At 42.5% G+C, this 16,302-nt stretch overlaps 1 protein-coding gene across 1 annotated transcript in view; it reads left to right on the top strand.

The window, feature by feature from the left end:
• The first annotated feature begins 255 nt into the window (after window positions 1-255).
• Window positions 256-16,302, top strand: part of LOC104512086 (ribosomal RNA processing protein 1 homolog B-like) — a 17,161-nt gene continuing 1,114 nt past the window's right edge. Inside the window, exons 1-14 of the mRNA XM_010154935.1 lie at window positions 256-333; window positions 1,279-1,336; window positions 2,129-2,214; window positions 2,717-2,778; window positions 4,536-4,665; window positions 6,098-6,162; window positions 6,709-6,872; window positions 7,453-7,544; window positions 8,361-8,458; window positions 9,197-9,216; window positions 9,638-9,763; window positions 10,563-11,296; window positions 14,200-14,343; window positions 15,446-15,512. Of these exons, the coding sequence (XP_010153237.1) occupies window positions 271-333; window positions 1,279-1,336; window positions 2,129-2,214; window positions 2,717-2,778; window positions 4,536-4,665; window positions 6,098-6,162; window positions 6,709-6,872; window positions 7,453-7,544; window positions 8,361-8,458; window positions 9,197-9,216; window positions 9,638-9,763; window positions 10,563-11,296; window positions 14,200-14,343; window positions 15,446-15,512 (1,909 nt within the window). The 5' untranslated portion in view covers window positions 256-270. The remainder of the gene's footprint in view (window positions 334-1,278; window positions 1,337-2,128; window positions 2,215-2,716; window positions 2,779-4,535; window positions 4,666-6,097; window positions 6,163-6,708; window positions 6,873-7,452; window positions 7,545-8,360; window positions 8,459-9,196; window positions 9,217-9,637; window positions 9,764-10,562; window positions 11,297-14,199; window positions 14,344-15,445; window positions 15,513-16,302) is intronic.

Raw genomic sequence — 16,302 nt, 5'->3', positions numbered from 1 at the left:
ATGAAATCTGTGTTCCTTTGATTCAAGATAGAACCTTACTGTAAGAAGGTTACTGTAAGAAGATAGAACCTTACAAGTAAGAACTACACCGAGTTGCCTTCCAATTAGTGCTTAGAGTAGGAACCAAGGTTTGCTGAAGAGAATATAACAAAAACAAAGAAGAAAGCAGGGAATAGAGGCAACTGCATGAAGACATTTTGGTGGAAACATGGAATTTTTCTTTTTCATTGAGACTTCTTCTGTACCATAGGTGGCTTCAGACAGGAAGAAATGCTAAAAATATGGAAGGGCCTGTTCTATTGTATGTGGATGCAGGATAAACCTCTGCTACAGGTATAGTAACTGAGTTTGTATTTGATTGAGTGGGTCTCCCCTAAAATGTGCTGTAGGGACATACTGATTTAGAATAGCGAAAATTCCCTTAGTGAGTTTTGCTCAGCTTTGGGTTTTTTTTTCCTTCCCCTGCTGCTCATACTTGACATATGCAGGAGAGGTGACTAACTCGGTGATCCTCACCACATGAACAGAAGCCTCAGTGGCATCATGTTGGGAGTCACCCTCTGAGTGGCAGCTGTAGCTGTTTACCTTCCAAACCCAGAACCAAAACACATATACCGTTACAAAATGCAGTGATTTGTTGGAACTCAAGCAGGAACAGCAGGATGCCATTAACTGCAACTACAACATATCTGCTGCCTTGAGTTAGCCCCGTTTCCAAGTTTCACGCTTCCTTTGCTTTGTCAGTTCAGCGGCACTTCCTTTACTGCTTTGTCTCTACGGCTGACTTCTGTCAACTACTACCAGTTTGTCTCCATACGTTAAAAAGATACCGGGTTTGGAGTACCAAATCTGAGTAACCTCATTTATTCAGTTTTCAAATCACTTGTCTGTTTGCATGAACAAGGTTTATCTCACACAGAGAGATAAACACCTACAATTAACATATATGAAAACAGTGCCCCAAAAGTTTTACATCATTTGTTAATTTGAATAAATGGGATTTTTCTCCTCCTCATTTAATTTTGTCAGAGGTCAAAAAGATGATTTGTGCAGAGATCTGGTGAGATGAACAGAGCTTGATACCCTTGAGTCTTCTCTTACCACTGACCTAATCCCAGTGGAAGGGTAACTGAACTGTAGTAGTAAAGCAGCTGTTAAGAGAATAATTCTGAGGGATGTTTCATGATGTTCGTACTTCTTGCTGGTTTCTGGTTGCATGTTTAGTTAGGAGACCAAGCTCTGAAACATGCTATCCTAACCATATTTATTTACTTCCAGGAAGAACTGGCAGGCAATATCTCACAGCTTATCCAGGTGATTCATAATACAGAGGCTCGTAAGTACTGTTGTGTTATGTCACACTTTGAAAGGTACTTTGATCTTTGGTGATTTTGAGGCCGCTGTCACAGTGCCAGAGACAAGACAGCCAGAAAGGGGTGCTGCTTCAGGTTTTTTTTACTTTGCTGTTTGTCTGCCTGGTGTGTGTGATTGCATTAAGGGAAGCATGCGATGCGGGTTTGTTTCTGGTTGTTGCAGGGGAAGCGTTGTCTCTCCGGGGTCATATAGGTGACATGCTGCAGGCTGGGTAGCAAAACAAACTCGTCCCCTTACTTTGCCGTTCTGAATAGATTTACTTGTTCTGTGTATTTCCTTCTCTAAACTAATTTAGTTTCGTGAGCTGTTGGAGCACTCAGTATTCAAAGTTTCAGGAGCTGTTGAGCCCTCAGAATTCAAAATTCTACCCATGCAAGTTATGGCACTGACTGAGCACTTGAAATGGAGTGCTCAGTCAGTGCCAAAAACTTGCATGGGTAGAGATGAGTGCAGAGTGGATGTTTTACTCTAACTTGTATCTATTTTGTGTTTCATACACACAAAGCTCTCCCTGTAATTACACTTGCCTTTAAAATGAGCTGCATGCCTTTTCTTGTGTTGTTGTGAAGTTTAAGTGACTTGCCCTTGTACGTGTCTCAAGCCTGTCTTCCCATAGCTCTGTCCCACTCAGTAGGCAAATCCCTAGGGCAATGCAGCCCTTTCTGACGTTGAAGTGATTTCTTGAGGTTCTTTTAGGTTAGCAAAACACACCGTTGTGCCAGCCATGCAGATGTTTTTTTCTACTCTCTTGCAGGACACCTGTTCATTCAGACATTTTGGCAAACTATGAACCGTGAATGGAATGGGATAGACCATCTGCGGCTTGATAAGTACTACATGGTAATACATACTAACTCTCCTGTAGATCTTTTCTGCGGGAAGAGGTGTGGTGGTGTGCTGGAAGGCAGCTTCGTCTGCGCGTGCATTTATGTACGTTGTAAGAGAAGCGACTGTCTGCTTGATGCATTGCAAGAGATACTTGTTTTAAAGGCTGTCACTCACCACTGCAAATCTAAGAGTTATGACGGTTTATGGTAGCCTGCCAGCTTTCTTGTTTGCCTTTCTTTGTAATGTAGTGATGTTTCTCATTGATTTCCGTGTGGAATATAAATACTGCTCGTGGACTTTTCTGGGCTAAGGATGTGAAAATAGTTTATTGTCTTTAAGGCTTTACAGCATCCTTCTGTTGCTTGACATGACAGGCAAGTCTGTCAAAATGTTCATATGAGGGAGCTTTCTAACTTGTGCCCCGAAGAGGTTTACTAAGAAGTCTATTCATATTACTGTAACTCCTTTATCTGTTTTCATGAACAACATGTATAACAAATTTTGTCCTTTGCAGCTAATGCGTATGATTTTGAGGCAGTCCTTTGAAGTGCTGAAAAGAAATGAATGGGATGAAAGGTAAGCAGATTTCTGAATGAACTTGCATCAGAAAAAGGTTGTCCCATTTCCCTTTATCAAATTTGTTTTCGTTCAGTAGATCTTTTCTCTCCCTAGATGGTGCTGTCATGACGTCTTAGCAGGCTGAGTGTTCTTCAGATCACTTAGTGATACGTAGTTTAGAAATGTAAACTGGCTTCCTGTTTGTTGTGTACACCAGTGGGTTTGGTTGTATTTCTTTCCTATTCTATCAGATGGGAAGCAATTGAAATCATCTTGCTCTGTAGAGCTCTTGTACCACTTTGTTTAAACTGATGAAGAGCTTGAAGTCTTTTAATTAGAAGTGCTTGATAACCTAGTGTTAAGGTTGTCCTTTCTCTGTCTTGCCTTCTGAAATGTGGAATGTGGACAGGCATGAAAATAGGAATGCAAAGCTAAAGTACACCCCATCCCCTCTGTCCTACCTTAATTCTGCATCAGGTAAGGGCCCAGAGGTTGAAGAGATAAAAATGCTTCTTGACAGGAACAGAAGGTGTGGGAGGAGGTTTGATAAAGCCAAAGCCCTTCTTCCACACACATACCCATGGCAGAGACGTGGTCACCCAAACTGATCCCTGATGAGGTTTCTTGTGGCTTTGGCCTCCCTTTTTCCAGCTCAGTGGAAGGAAGGCCTGGAGGCTCGTCACCATCAGAGGAGGAGGGGTGGGAAGAGTAGGATCATGATCCCTTTCTTGAAAAGTGAGGTCAAGAGCTGCCTTTCCCTCCTAGGTGGAGCCTAGAAGCTGCCTAGCATGTCTTCTCTTTCTCTTTTCTTTTAAAATGCTTCTGAAGAAAGGAATATTAAAGTAAATTGGGAATAATCATTTTGGAATGCTTTCATTTCTCTTTGGAATGGGAAATGTTCGTTCTGGGCAAAATTTGCAGAGTTCCCACAGAACACCAGGGGAGAAAGCATGGAGTATACAAAGCCATACTTTCCTGAAAGGTAGCACAGATAGGCCTCGGGGGGAAAAAAAAAAAAAAAAAGAAAAAATCGCCCTAGTGCCACTTAGATGCAGCAATGACAGCATGTCTGCCTGAGCCATGTCACTCCCACAGTAACAGAACAGAGCCACGCTCCTACTTGTGCACAGCTCAGTCACTTCTGGCTTGAGCTATTGGGATGATGATTTTTTTTATGCCCGGCTTAGCCCTTGGTCTGTTCTTCAGCGTCATCGTTTTGCTCTAAGGGACAGTGGATAATGTGCTCCAACAAAGGCAAAGTCTTCACAGTTGAAATGAGTTTGAGAATGATCAGTATTAAATGTAATACTTGAGCCGCACCAAAATTAAAATCATCTCGTAAAACAGAAGGGTATGGGATGTTGCCCATCAGGGATGGATGAATGCGACAGCCATGCCCTCAGAACACCCTGCTCTAATGGCAGAATCCCTTCTCCTGCCCATTAATCACATGGCATAATAAACTTCAGTCTAAATTAAAGTGTGAATTTTAAAATAGTGATTTTCACTGTAGCGAACTGCGTTGAGTGGAGTGTCTGATGCTACAAAATCACCTAAACTATAAGGAGTTCTGATTATGGATGGAATTTTTTTTAAAGTTTTCTTTAAGACGTGAAAATTGGTCACTGGATTTCTCTCTGAGTGTTGGATACCTGTCTTAAAGAACTGGCAAAACTGTGACTGACCAGAGTTTGTTTTCAAAGCAAATAGAACATGAGCAATTGAATATTAATATCTCGTCCTTTTTTCCTGTCTTTTTTTTTTTTTTTCCCCAGTCTAATTGAACCATTTCTGAAGCTATTAATGAAAGAAGTTATGGACCCGGGCAGCAATGCTCCCACTGGGATAAAGTTGCATTTCATTGATATCTATCTGGATGAACTGGCCAAAGTTGGTGCAAAGGAGGTTAGAAAATATTTTGTAATTTTCTTCCTGGTTCAGGTTAACTGTAGGTTGTAACATTTTAGAAGTAACACAATTTTTAGATTATGTATGTTGTAAGAGTTTTAAATGTAACACAGCAACATTGAATAAGCATGAAAAAAGTGACCTATTACAATTTATGGTTTTACTTTTATTCGTGTCGTTGTGTAGACAGTGAGATTGTAGTGGTTTCTATGAAGTTCCAGAGTGCTGGTATACTGCTCCGAATTGAGGCTAGAAACAGCGATAGAAAGTTAGACCATTCTCACTTGTTTCAACAGAAAGGACTTAACATCTTTTCCCCTGTGTGAATGTGTTTGCTAGTCTTTGCTTTTGCAGAAACTGACGTATAGCCTGCTCTTGGCTGGTTGTTTAACTCCTAAATAGAGGAAGAAAGTGAGCTTTCAAAGTTGCCGGCTATTTGCTTGTTGTCGGCTTCAGACCTCATTGGCTGCGCCTTCAGCAATTTACCCTCTACCTCCTGTTGTTCGTTTCATTGATGACGTTTGTCTTTCTCTGCTGTATCTGGCTGTTGCCCTTAATTTTGGGTGATGTTATGGTGATGCAGAGTTGTACAGCAACAGAAAGACTGTTACAGCAGCCGTCCCTGCCGAATTCTTTCCAAAGGGTCTATCTCCTGTGACTCCACTAGGGCAAGTTGTCTGCCGCCCCACACTTGGTTCCAGGCTTCTGCTCATGTACCTCCCCTTGTTTCTGGCATCTGATACATCTCCTTGCTATGGACAAAGCTGTTAGCAGTTTTCTCTTTGGATTCTTTGCAGTCAGTATCAAAAGCAATCCTGCCTGCAGCTTTTGTGGTTCTGGATTGCTGAGTGTGAGAGAGAAGACGTCTACACATGAGAATTGCCTGCACATGGAGCTCCACAGTCACAAAATTGTGGCTAAGCCACTCACAGGAAGCACAGGGAATTTTTCCCCTAGACTATTTGAAATCACAGATGATGCTCATAAAGTGAATTTAGGGAAGGATTTTTATCTTTAGTGCTACTGTAGCTGACAGGGTTTTTGTCCAAGCAGTTCAGTTAAGAGAAACCCAGATCTTCCTCATGTCTGCTACAGACCTTCTTTGTGAAAGTGCTCAAAGTTATATCAGTTTTCTATGCCTCATGTTTCTGTACCTAAAATAAGGAGGTTAGTTATATTTCTGCACTCAGCAGATTAAAGTCTGCAAAGCAGTCAACATTTTTATAATACTTCCAAGGAATATCTGAAAGTTAGTGGTAGCGGTAGTAACAAAACGTCACTGGATACTCCTGTCAGTTAGAATTAGATAATATGCTGAAAGACTTTGACTTAACTTCTTGAAGATGATCCCTCTGCAGCGTTTGAGGAATTTGAGTGTACACAGCCAGTATTCACTGTACTCATTACTTTTGTCTTTCTAATCATACAGCTCACAGCAGACCAGAACCTCAAGTTCATTGAGCCTTTCTGCAAAATTGCTGCCAAATCAAAGGAGTAAGTTTAATGAAAGCCTAAGTGTTTTTTAAGAATTAAGAAATTCTGCATATAATACTCCACGTGTTAATAAATATATTGAAGAAGAATCATACTGTAACGTCAGAATCTAGAGAAATAAGGATATTTTACTAATGATGTGCGCAGTCATTTGAAGATAACTTGTGTTTATCAAAGCTATAGATAATCTTGCATTTATAAGAATTATATCAACCTCTGATGGTGGTTTTTTCAGTTATGTGGGGTTTTTTAAACGTGCATAGAGCAGCTGAGCTGGTTAGATTCTTTGTTGTTGCAGTGTGATATAGAGCAGCATATAAACACAGTGAAATTTAAGAGGGGAACATTGTCAGGATACTGTTTTGTTTAAAGGATTTCTGCTTAGGACATTAACAGATTTGCTTTCTTCATCTGGAGAGCTAGATGCTCTTCCACTTTCTCCGTTACTACCCTTTTTCCCAGTGTCCTTCAAATTTCCGTGTTTTTAATGTGAGAGGGGAGGGTGTGTATGCTTCTGCCTCTCATCCTTGCTCTCTCGTAACACAGCCGATGCGTACTGCATGCCATAGCCACTGGTATCTTTGAGCTCATTGTGGATCAGTCCCCCTACGCCATTGAGGACCTCATGAAAGAACTGGGCAGCAACAGTGATGAAGAGGATGTGGCTGAAGAAGACAAAGAAGAAAATGAGGATGGGCTTAAAACCAAACGTGAGGAGGAAGTTCTAAATGGCCTCGGTAACACTTGCTGAGATTTAAAAATCTGTTTCTTAAAAATGCCTTTCTGTTCTGAACCAGTCAAACACCTGTTCAAGGTGGTGTGAGGATGATTGTGTCTTCCTGTCTTCCCTACAGATGTGCTTAAACAAAGCAACTCCAAAAGAACATGCCACAAAAATCAGTGCTCTCTACAAATATAAGCAGGCAATATTGGCTTTCTGCAATAGTGCTAGATGATAACCCCATCTGGCTTTTGGCTCTTGGATACCCATGACATTTTTGAAGAAAATGAGGTTTTGGGCATTCTGTGGAAGATATTAAATTTTTAAAAATTCAAGGGAGGTTTCTCTAATCCAGATAAACTCTGATACAGAGGCAATTTTTTAAAAGGGGCTCAGATAATGCCACAACTGTGTATTGCATAATGATGGCATAAAGTAGGTAAATCAGTCCGGGCTGACAAGATCACATAAAGAAAAATGCACCTGCTCTTCTGTCTGTCAGAGTAGTGTGTTCTGTCTCAATTTTTATAAACTAAACATTAATATTCAGTCTTTTTTTGCAACAGCAGACAGGTGTTTGTCCAGAAAAGCACTGCAGAGCTCTGAAAAAACAGAGGATGTTTCTGAAAATGCTGATGATGGTATCGGGACTGTTCTTCAGGTCTGTGGCTTGCTTGCTCTGCTATTGATACTCCAACCCTGTTTTCTTTTTTCTCATCCTTTTCAAGAGTTACAGATGTAAAGGGTGTTAATCGGATAAACGTTACAAAAGTTTAATCTCTTTCTGCTTTAATGTAAGGTGATATTTATGCAGTGTGTACTCTGTGAGTAGTTTTTAAGGAAAGAAATCCATGTCTAAATTCTTGAGTTCTTTCCTCTCTGCCATGCCTTCTTTTTTCTGCTCCTCCCTTCCTGTTTCAAGAGTTGAGAAATGTGCCGATTGTTCACCACCCACAGTGACTTGGCTTTTACCGTACAAGTTTCATGGACAATAAGAGCAAAAGTAATGGATGTTGGGATACGTAGGAGAGAGGGTAATGTGTTGCAATTTGGCTTTTTTTTAGGCCCGCTTCCAGTGCAGTGTAGTGCTTTTTGACAGACCCACCCATCAAACACATGTGCCAAGTAGATATATTTCATGTACCTGGCTTTTAAGCAGGAATTAGGACATAACACACTTCAAATATATCTAGCTAAGCATTTGCAGGAGTTTTGAACTTGGTTGGCTTCTCCCTTGAGTTAGAATTAGGGTTAGGAATATTTAAGAAAGTGGTACTGAATTCAGCTGTACTGTTAATGAAGCAGCCATCTGCAAAATTCAGTATACATGTGTGAAGGGGGTGTAAATTACAACAGAGAAATAATACCTTGGGTTTAAAGGAAGAGGTGTGGGAAGTGTTGATAACATGAGTTGCATTGGGTCATCTTGCCTGAATAAACTAACTAAGAAAAGCTGTATCATACTTTCCTCCAACAGTTTGATTATAAGGCTGTTGCTGACAAACTCTTTGAATTGGCGAGCAAGAAAAATACACCTTCCCTTAACAGAAAGCGCCTGTACAAGCTGGTCAAGAAGTGAGTGCTGTTGAAATATACTTTGCATGTGCCACCTTGTCCTCGACAATTTTTACTTTGCTTTCCTAGAATCACAGAATGGTGTGGGTTGGAAGGGACCTTAAAGCCCATCTAGTTCCAACCCCCCTGCCATGGGCAGGGACACTTTCCACTAGACCAGGTTGCTCAAAGCCTCATCCAGCCTGGCCTTGAACACTTCCAGGGATGGGGCATCCACAGCTTCTCTGGGCAACCTGTGCCAGTGCTTCACCACCCTCTGTGTGAAGAACTTCCTCCTGATATCTAATCTAAATCTACCTTCTTCCTCTCCACCCTGGCTTGTCCTGGTGAACGGGCTTGTCTCACAGCCCTGGGTGACATGTGTAAGGTCCCTGAAGCCTGTGCTACTGCTGCTCCTTGGTGCTAGACAGCTGCAGCCAGCTGAGCTGTATCTGCACTGGATGGATATGTACTGCAGGATGTGACATTTGACTGTTTGTGATGCAAGTTACAGATACAGGAGAAGTGTTAAATCGCTATTTTCTCAATACATCCAGTAATCTGGTCTGAGTTCTTAGATTTCTGAGGCAGATCTGTTCTGGAGTAAGTTCTTTGTAACTTCCTGTGCAAAATACAGTGTTCCTATTTTGACAAAACCATAGTAAATACAGTGACACTGTGCTGCTAGTGTTATTATTGGTACTAAACGAGTAATACTGTTTTGTTCTTTGCTTCTCTCCCTTTCTCCCACACCTCCAGGTTCCAGGACTTAGCAGAAGGTAAGGACTGAGCAGCATACAGCGCCAGTATTTTCTTTCCATTGAAGGATGTATAATGTTCCAAATCAATGTGTATTGCAAAATATTTTTTTTTTTAATGTGTATTTCAGGAATACTGTTTTGGGTGGGGTTTGGGGTTTTTTTTGGATTGTGGTTTTTTAATCTCATTAAGACACATTACATGGTTTTGGTGAGATGGCCAAACTTCCTTCACAATTTGAGCCACGCCGTACTTTGTCCTTAAATGAAAGATGATTATTTTTAGTTAAATAGTAATCACTCGTATGATTTTCTTTTGGGTGGAGTGGAGAACAAGGAGTTGATTTCCTTTCTGTGGGAGTTGCGCTGTGTATGAACAGCATACATGTTCATAGAAGTAGACCTGTTAGTTTTCAGATACCTTATCCTTCCTTCTCAACAGGAATCTTCCCCCAGGATATTCCCGAAGATGTTTCCACAGATGAAGACGATGATGAATTCAGCAGGGGGAGGCGAAAGAGAAAAGCTGTCAAGCCTTGGGAGAAAAACAAGTTGGAAGAAGCAGAAGGTAAGGCAAGACCAGCCTTTGGAATAGAGAGAGTCTGCAGTCACTTGTGTAAGTTGGCAAAGTATCAGATGGAAGCTGTTGTGAAGAAGGCAAACCCATTGTTCAGGATGTGATGATTTGTATCGTGTTGTGGTAACGTCCAAATGTGAAGTTAAGGTCTCTTTGAAAGCACTGGGAGTTTTGTTACCAATTTTGAGGCAAGCATCACCTCAAAAGTTTAAATCAAAAGCAGAACTGGAAGCAGTTTCTTCCCTTTGCACTGCTCCATTGAGCAGTTCTGTTTGCTGTGGGCAAACATAAACATGTCAGTCTTCTTAAAACAAGATGACTGTTAGAATACAGGAATTTGGGGGCCTTTCTGGAAAGGTGAAGAGAGTTACTGCAAACCAGGTGCGAATATCCCTAGCATCATGGCTTATAGTCGCATGGCACACGCCCAGTCATACCGTAAGACATCTCACCATGCTGAACCCCTGAGTTGCCCTTCCGATGGGCTTAATGGGCGAGGGGGGGTAATAATAATTTTTTTCTAGCAATAATGGGATACAAAATAGGGTTGTCACAGGGAATGGCTTAGATGTTAGCAGGGGCAAGGCAAGATCAGCAAAAATATTAATTAGGCCAGGCATCAGAGGCATGCGGTGTCCCAGCCAGCTGCAGTAGTAAAACTGTTGTGTCTGTCTTAAAAGTAAAGAAAAATTAAAAAAAAAAAGGAAAAAATAGGATAGAATTCATTTGTTGCAAGTACCTTTGTGTTTCTCATCTGCGTTATGTGGCATTCTTTTTGGGGTGGATTTAGAGGATGAACAGGAGATGTCAAGTGCAAAAGAGACATCGTTTCCCCAGAAGAAAAGGAAGAAGAGGAACAGGCCAGGTGCTGATTCTGGAACAACTGGGGGAAATAGTGAGAAGGGAATAGCTGAAACATCTGGATCTAATGTTTTTGGCCAAGGAAAGGTGCCAGAAAATAGCAATCCAAGGAAGAAAAAGAAATTGCTAGTAAATGAGGCAAATGAGACCACAAACGTAGCAACTGACACCAAAGGAAATCACAGTATCTCTGCGCAGAACCGTCCGACTGACGCCGAACAGAGTAAAAAGGGTCAGTTGAAGAAAAGGAATCCGAAAGTGCAAAATGTTCCTGTAAAACCAGCCTGTCGGAAGAGACCAGCTAATGCCAGTGGGGCAGGGGATGTCAGCCCCTCTATGACACCGTTAACTCCTACGGTTGTGAAAAAGAAAGAGAAAGCGGGGGCTGTCTTGGTGAATGGGGATGCTCTTTTGCTGCAAACCGACCTGAAATCCCACAAGGAGGGCTTGCTGGGGTCCCTGTCAGCAGGTGCAGACTCTGAACCTGCACCCTCCAGAAAGGTCAAATTGAAGATGAAGACAAAGCTAGTCAGTTTGGAAGGGGTGAAAGTCTCCAGCCAGAAAGCAGAAACCTTGAAAAAAAAGAGAAAAGTGAAAGAGATGCTAAACTCTCTCACAGACAATGGAGTTCTGGAGACTGTATGCAAGAAAAGCAGGAAAGGGGTACGTATATCCTATTCTTTTTTTCTGCCACCTTCATGACCCGACAGCCTCTTCTGCAAATTTGGCTTTAGCTTTCTGGGTCTGGGCCTCTGTGGGCAGGCTCTGTGTTGATGTCATCATGAATGGTTACCAAAAAGGGCTCAATTCCCTAAACATCCACACCCACCGCCACAGTCTTGCGCCCTCCTGTGCAACAACACTGAAGCCTCTGCCAGCTGCTCAGCTGAAAGAACTCATCGAGCTGTAACTTGGCTTGTTAGGGTATGGGCTTGTCTCTTGTCTTCATTTTGTTTCGTATTTTATTGATCCCTGGGTTAATGATTCTTTTGCTCTGGGTCTCTGGTTGAGCTCCCAGCGTGTTCACAAAGGGTGTATTTTGGCAACGGGATGAGAGTGGGAAGATGGAACACCCCTTTTTCGGCAGCACACACTGAGATTAGTGTAAGCTGCTTGTGAAATTGCCCACAGCAATTCCAGTAGTGGCTTCTTCTGCTAGCTCAATCTCCATCTTCAACAAATTGTTAGTGCTATACGGGGGAAGCCTTTGGGGAAAAAGTGAACAGAGAATATGGCACTGTGACCTTCAATGTCATCATTGTCTCTATAATCACATTTATGAATGGTCCAGTTCCTTATAAAGCAGTGCTGTGGGTTTTTTTGCTAGGAAGGTCTGATCATAGGCCTCTCCAAAAATTTGTCTTGCAGTTTGGGAACAAGCTAAGTTTTTTCCCACACCCATTTTCTTCATGGTAGTAAGTATAATATGGTTGATTTGGCTCAGTGATCTGAGAGTGGAGAAGCGTTTTGCACTATATATTTTTGGTAGCGTGGCTAAGAGAGAGTGCAGGGGTTCTTCCCTCTCCTGCCACTGGAATTCTTTTAACTACTCATTTCCTCTGCATATATTCACCTGAACACATTTAAGGGTTCAACTGTATTCTTGGAAGTCTTGCTGACAGTCTGACTTTGGTGGAAAGAAAATTCATAAAGCATAAATGAGATTCAGAATACAAACCAAATCCATTTTCAAGTGCATGTTACTAGGCTATCGGCTCACCTCTGTTTAACTTGAAAATTGTGATGTAGTTGAGTAGTGCAGCCTCATATGTGAACACATGTATGAAACAGTCGTGCAGGGGAGGGGAAAATGCATTTTGAAACATATGTAAATAGTATTAACATAGCTTTGACATTTTCTATTTTTTGATGATAAAGTACTGAGCGGGGAGAACCAAAACATTTCTCTCTCCCCAGCATGCAAACTGCATTTTTCTCACTGCAGGGCTTCCCAAGTATGAACTGGCTCTGTCTCCTGTTACTTAAATATTCCGTGTTGCATACCTCGTCTTTCTTTCTCATTAAAAACTTAGTTTCTAAGAAAATATGATTATGCCACCCCCATCTCTGTTTGTAAAACTCTGCTGCCACTGACCAACAGGTTCAAAGACCTGCAGTAGACTTGATGTTCCTGCAGGCATCACAGAAATTAGTTGCTGGCACAAGTTAGTGTAGCCACTGAGGGAAAGGCAGCAGCATGACCCCAGCACTTGTCTGCTGGCTGGCAGGCCGGTCAGTGCTTGGGCTAGTGGGCCGATCTTCCCGTGTGTAATTCCAATGAAATTACAGCATTTGCTGTTTCTTGCCCAGTCCAGGTAGCTGTGTGTATATGTCTGTGTTGAGTGGGAGCAGGGGGATGGAGACAAGGAGAGAAATTTCGGAGGTGAGTCAGGAGGAGAATGACAGTATTGGTATAAGAAAGAAGAGGGCAGGGTAAAGCTAAAATGCATGAATGTGGAGGAAATTAGGCTTTTCTAATTTTGTTTTCATCGCTTGGGAAATAACATGTTATTTCCTGGGTTTAGTTATGTAATACTGGTCTTGTGCCTAGAAATCGTAAGGGGCATGTTTTGATTCTTGATTTCAATGACAACACACGCCCCCAAAGAATTAGCTTCAAATATCAGGCAGGAGGAGGAGGGGAAAAAAACGAGATGTTCAGCATAATTTCACAGTTGTCTCCAGAATTCAGAACGCTAAAAGACATTTACACCTTTCACTTTATTTAAAGTAGAAGTGATTTTCAAATCACAAGAGGCCATATCCCCTGGACATTGTCCACAGCCTGGCTGCAAGCTGCTTTTGGAATTTCACATCTGTAGGGTGATGTGGAGCATAGCTGAACTTCCCCTCACAGTAGTCCACAGGTATCTGGGGTCCACAGACAACAGGTTGGAAAGCTCTGGAGCGGTGCACTTCATTAGTGGCAGTGCCAATATGGGTCCTAAGAATTGCCTTGTGCTGGAGAGAGGGTTTGCCTGGAGTGGCAATCCTCAGTATGAATTTGAGGCAGCAAAGTAGCAGCAGTACACAACAGCTGGATTTCTGAGAGTATAGGCAAGCGTCATACTCCACTTGTTATTCTCCAAAATCCCCATCTTAGCCTAAAGCTGGGTTTGTTCATTAGTTGTGTATCTTATGCATCCAGAGGTACCACAGAAGAGATTTTGCTTCAGGGCAAGGAAAAAAAAATCGGCACTTGTGAGAAGGAGAGCTGGGTCAATTGTAAGGCGGCCTCAGGCACATGTATAAAACATCTTTCTTTGCGCTCTGACCGACCAGGCAAATGTATTATGACTTCTTCCTTCTTTGCTTTGCAATGACCTTCCTATTTCAGCTCAGAGCCTACTTAAACTTCTGGTTTCAGCCATGCTAATGGCAAAATTACCTCCTGAGAGTTAACCATGACGGTTAGTTTATATGAGTACCAACTACCTTTCTCTCAGCTGTGGCAGTATTTACAGAAGCTGCGTGTGGTAGGCTCTGAGCACTGATCACTGTACTAGGTTTAGTTAACAACAGTATTTTTGTACTGAGAGCAATTTTTATCTTCCCTTCCTTTGTAGGAAAGTAGCATTGCTCTATCACTGTTAAAGAAGAAGAAGGTAAAATCAGGAAGTGATTTTGTAAAATTTGAAAAATCTTTACCAAAGTCAGTGTTCTTCAGGAAAGCCAGAAGCACCGTCTCTTCCACCAGGACAGCCATGCAGGTAATGTGCTCTCGCAGATGGCAGCTGAGGCTGGGCACAGGTCTCTACCCTCACTCATGGCCTCATTCGTGCTGTCTTTTCCACTTTGCATTAGTTCCCTAACACGGTGTCTTGGTTTTGATGGGATGGAGTTAATTTTCTTCCTAGTTGCCGGTACTGTGCTGTGGTTTGGATTTAGGATGTGAATATTGTTGATGACACACTGACATTTCAGTTGTTGCTGAGCAGTGTTTACACTTAGCCAAGGACTTTTCAGCTTCTCACCCCACCAGCGAAGAGGCTGGGGGTGCACAAGAATCTGGGAGGGAACGCAGGCAGGACAGCTGACCCCAGCTGACCAAAGGGATATTCCATACCATTTGATGGCATGCTTACCATATAAACTAGGGGGGAAGGTGGTGGAGGGGCCGCTGTTCAGGGACGGGACAGGCATTGGTCGGTTGGTGGTGAGCAATTGTTTTTCATTTGCATCACTTTTCTTTCTCAGGTTTTATTTCTCTCTCTTTTTATTATTTTCCTTTTCATTACAATTTATTAACACTATTTTTTTTTATTTCAATTATTCAACTGTTGTTATCTCAACCAACGGGTTTTCTCACTTCTCCTCTTCCAATTCTCTCCCCCATCCCACTGGAGGGTAGTGAGGGAGCGACTGTGCAGTGCTTGGTTGCTGGCTGGAGCTAAACCACAACACACGGGCAGATAAAACTGGAAGTGCTGTTGCATGTCTTTTAAGACAGCCACACATGACTCCAGGGTTTCAGAACATGAGTCGTAGGCATTTTTAAAATCTCTTAACATATGTTTTCAAGCTCTCCTTGCACTTTGAAGCCTGAGTGCAGTGAGGCCAGTGTATTTAATACACAAATATCTTGTTTGTTGAATTCCATAATGACGTTAAGGACAGTATGTGATTTCTGTACAAGTGGAATGTTTGGTTTTGGCTAGAAAAACAGTGCTGTCTCAGTGCTAGAGGATTGGGGGAATTGTAAATCAAATGAAGCAAGTAGGCTGCTTTGCATCAGTTCTGATGGGATGCTGGTAAAAGAACTCGTAGCATTGCCTCAGAAATCTTACTTCATGTCTCTGTTTTGCTTTACAGCCGAACAAGCTGCAGACGCCCAGCTCCAAAAAAGTCAGGTTTGGCTTGAATAAGAACATGACTGCTGGTGAGTCTAACACATCTGTCTGTCTCCACAGTCTCTCTTGCAGCTGAGGAAAGGGGAAGCTCTATGCACTCGTACACACCTATGCTTTTCAACTCTCTAGATGATTCTGGTCCTTTTTTGCCTCAATATGGTTTATAAACCATCCTCCAGTTCCTGTCCAGAGGAGACGGTCAAGTTTAGGACATTCGGCCCAACAGTTAGACTCGCACAATTCCAGGGGGCTGCGTCACTGACTTGCAGCCGGAGCCCTGTGGATAGAAATCAGTGCAGCAGAGCGGCAAACTCCTCCCTGAGCTGCCTGTGGGGCAGGGCACCTCTTAGGGAAGCACGTGCACTCCGGTCTTCACTGACCACTGCTCTTTGGCCAGACAAAGACACTGGTATGCCGAGGAGCTCAGGCTGTACAATAGCAACATCTCAGTTGTAGCTTGGCTGCCGGTGGTTTATTAACTGGATAGAAATCAGTGCAGCAGAGCGGCAAACTCCTCCCTGAGCTGCCTGTGGGGCAGGGCACCTCTTAGGGAAGCACGTGCACTCCGGTCTTCACTGACCACTGCTCTTTGGCCAGACAAAGACACTGGTATGCCGAGGAGCTCAGGCTGTACAATAGCAACATCTCAGTTGTAGCTTGGCTGCCGGTGGTTTATTAACAGTAACAAGTAGATAAATGTCACTTCCCTTCTAGTAACAAGTAGATAAATGTCACTTCCCTTCTGGATCCCACGTGTGAGCAGACAGTGTTTTCCCTGATAAACCACCATCCCTCCTTTTTTTTTTTTTTTTTTTTTTT

This window comes from Eurypyga helias, unplaced genomic scaffold, assembly GCF_000690775.1.
Source record: "Eurypyga helias isolate BGI_N326 unplaced genomic scaffold, ASM69077v1 scaffold15257, whole genome shotgun sequence".
In the NCBI taxonomy this organism is placed as follows: domain Eukaryota; kingdom Metazoa; phylum Chordata; class Aves; order Eurypygiformes; family Eurypygidae; genus Eurypyga; species Eurypyga helias.
The sequence above is the reverse complement of the archived record's forward strand: the minus strand, read 5'-3'. Positions and strand labels throughout refer to the sequence as shown.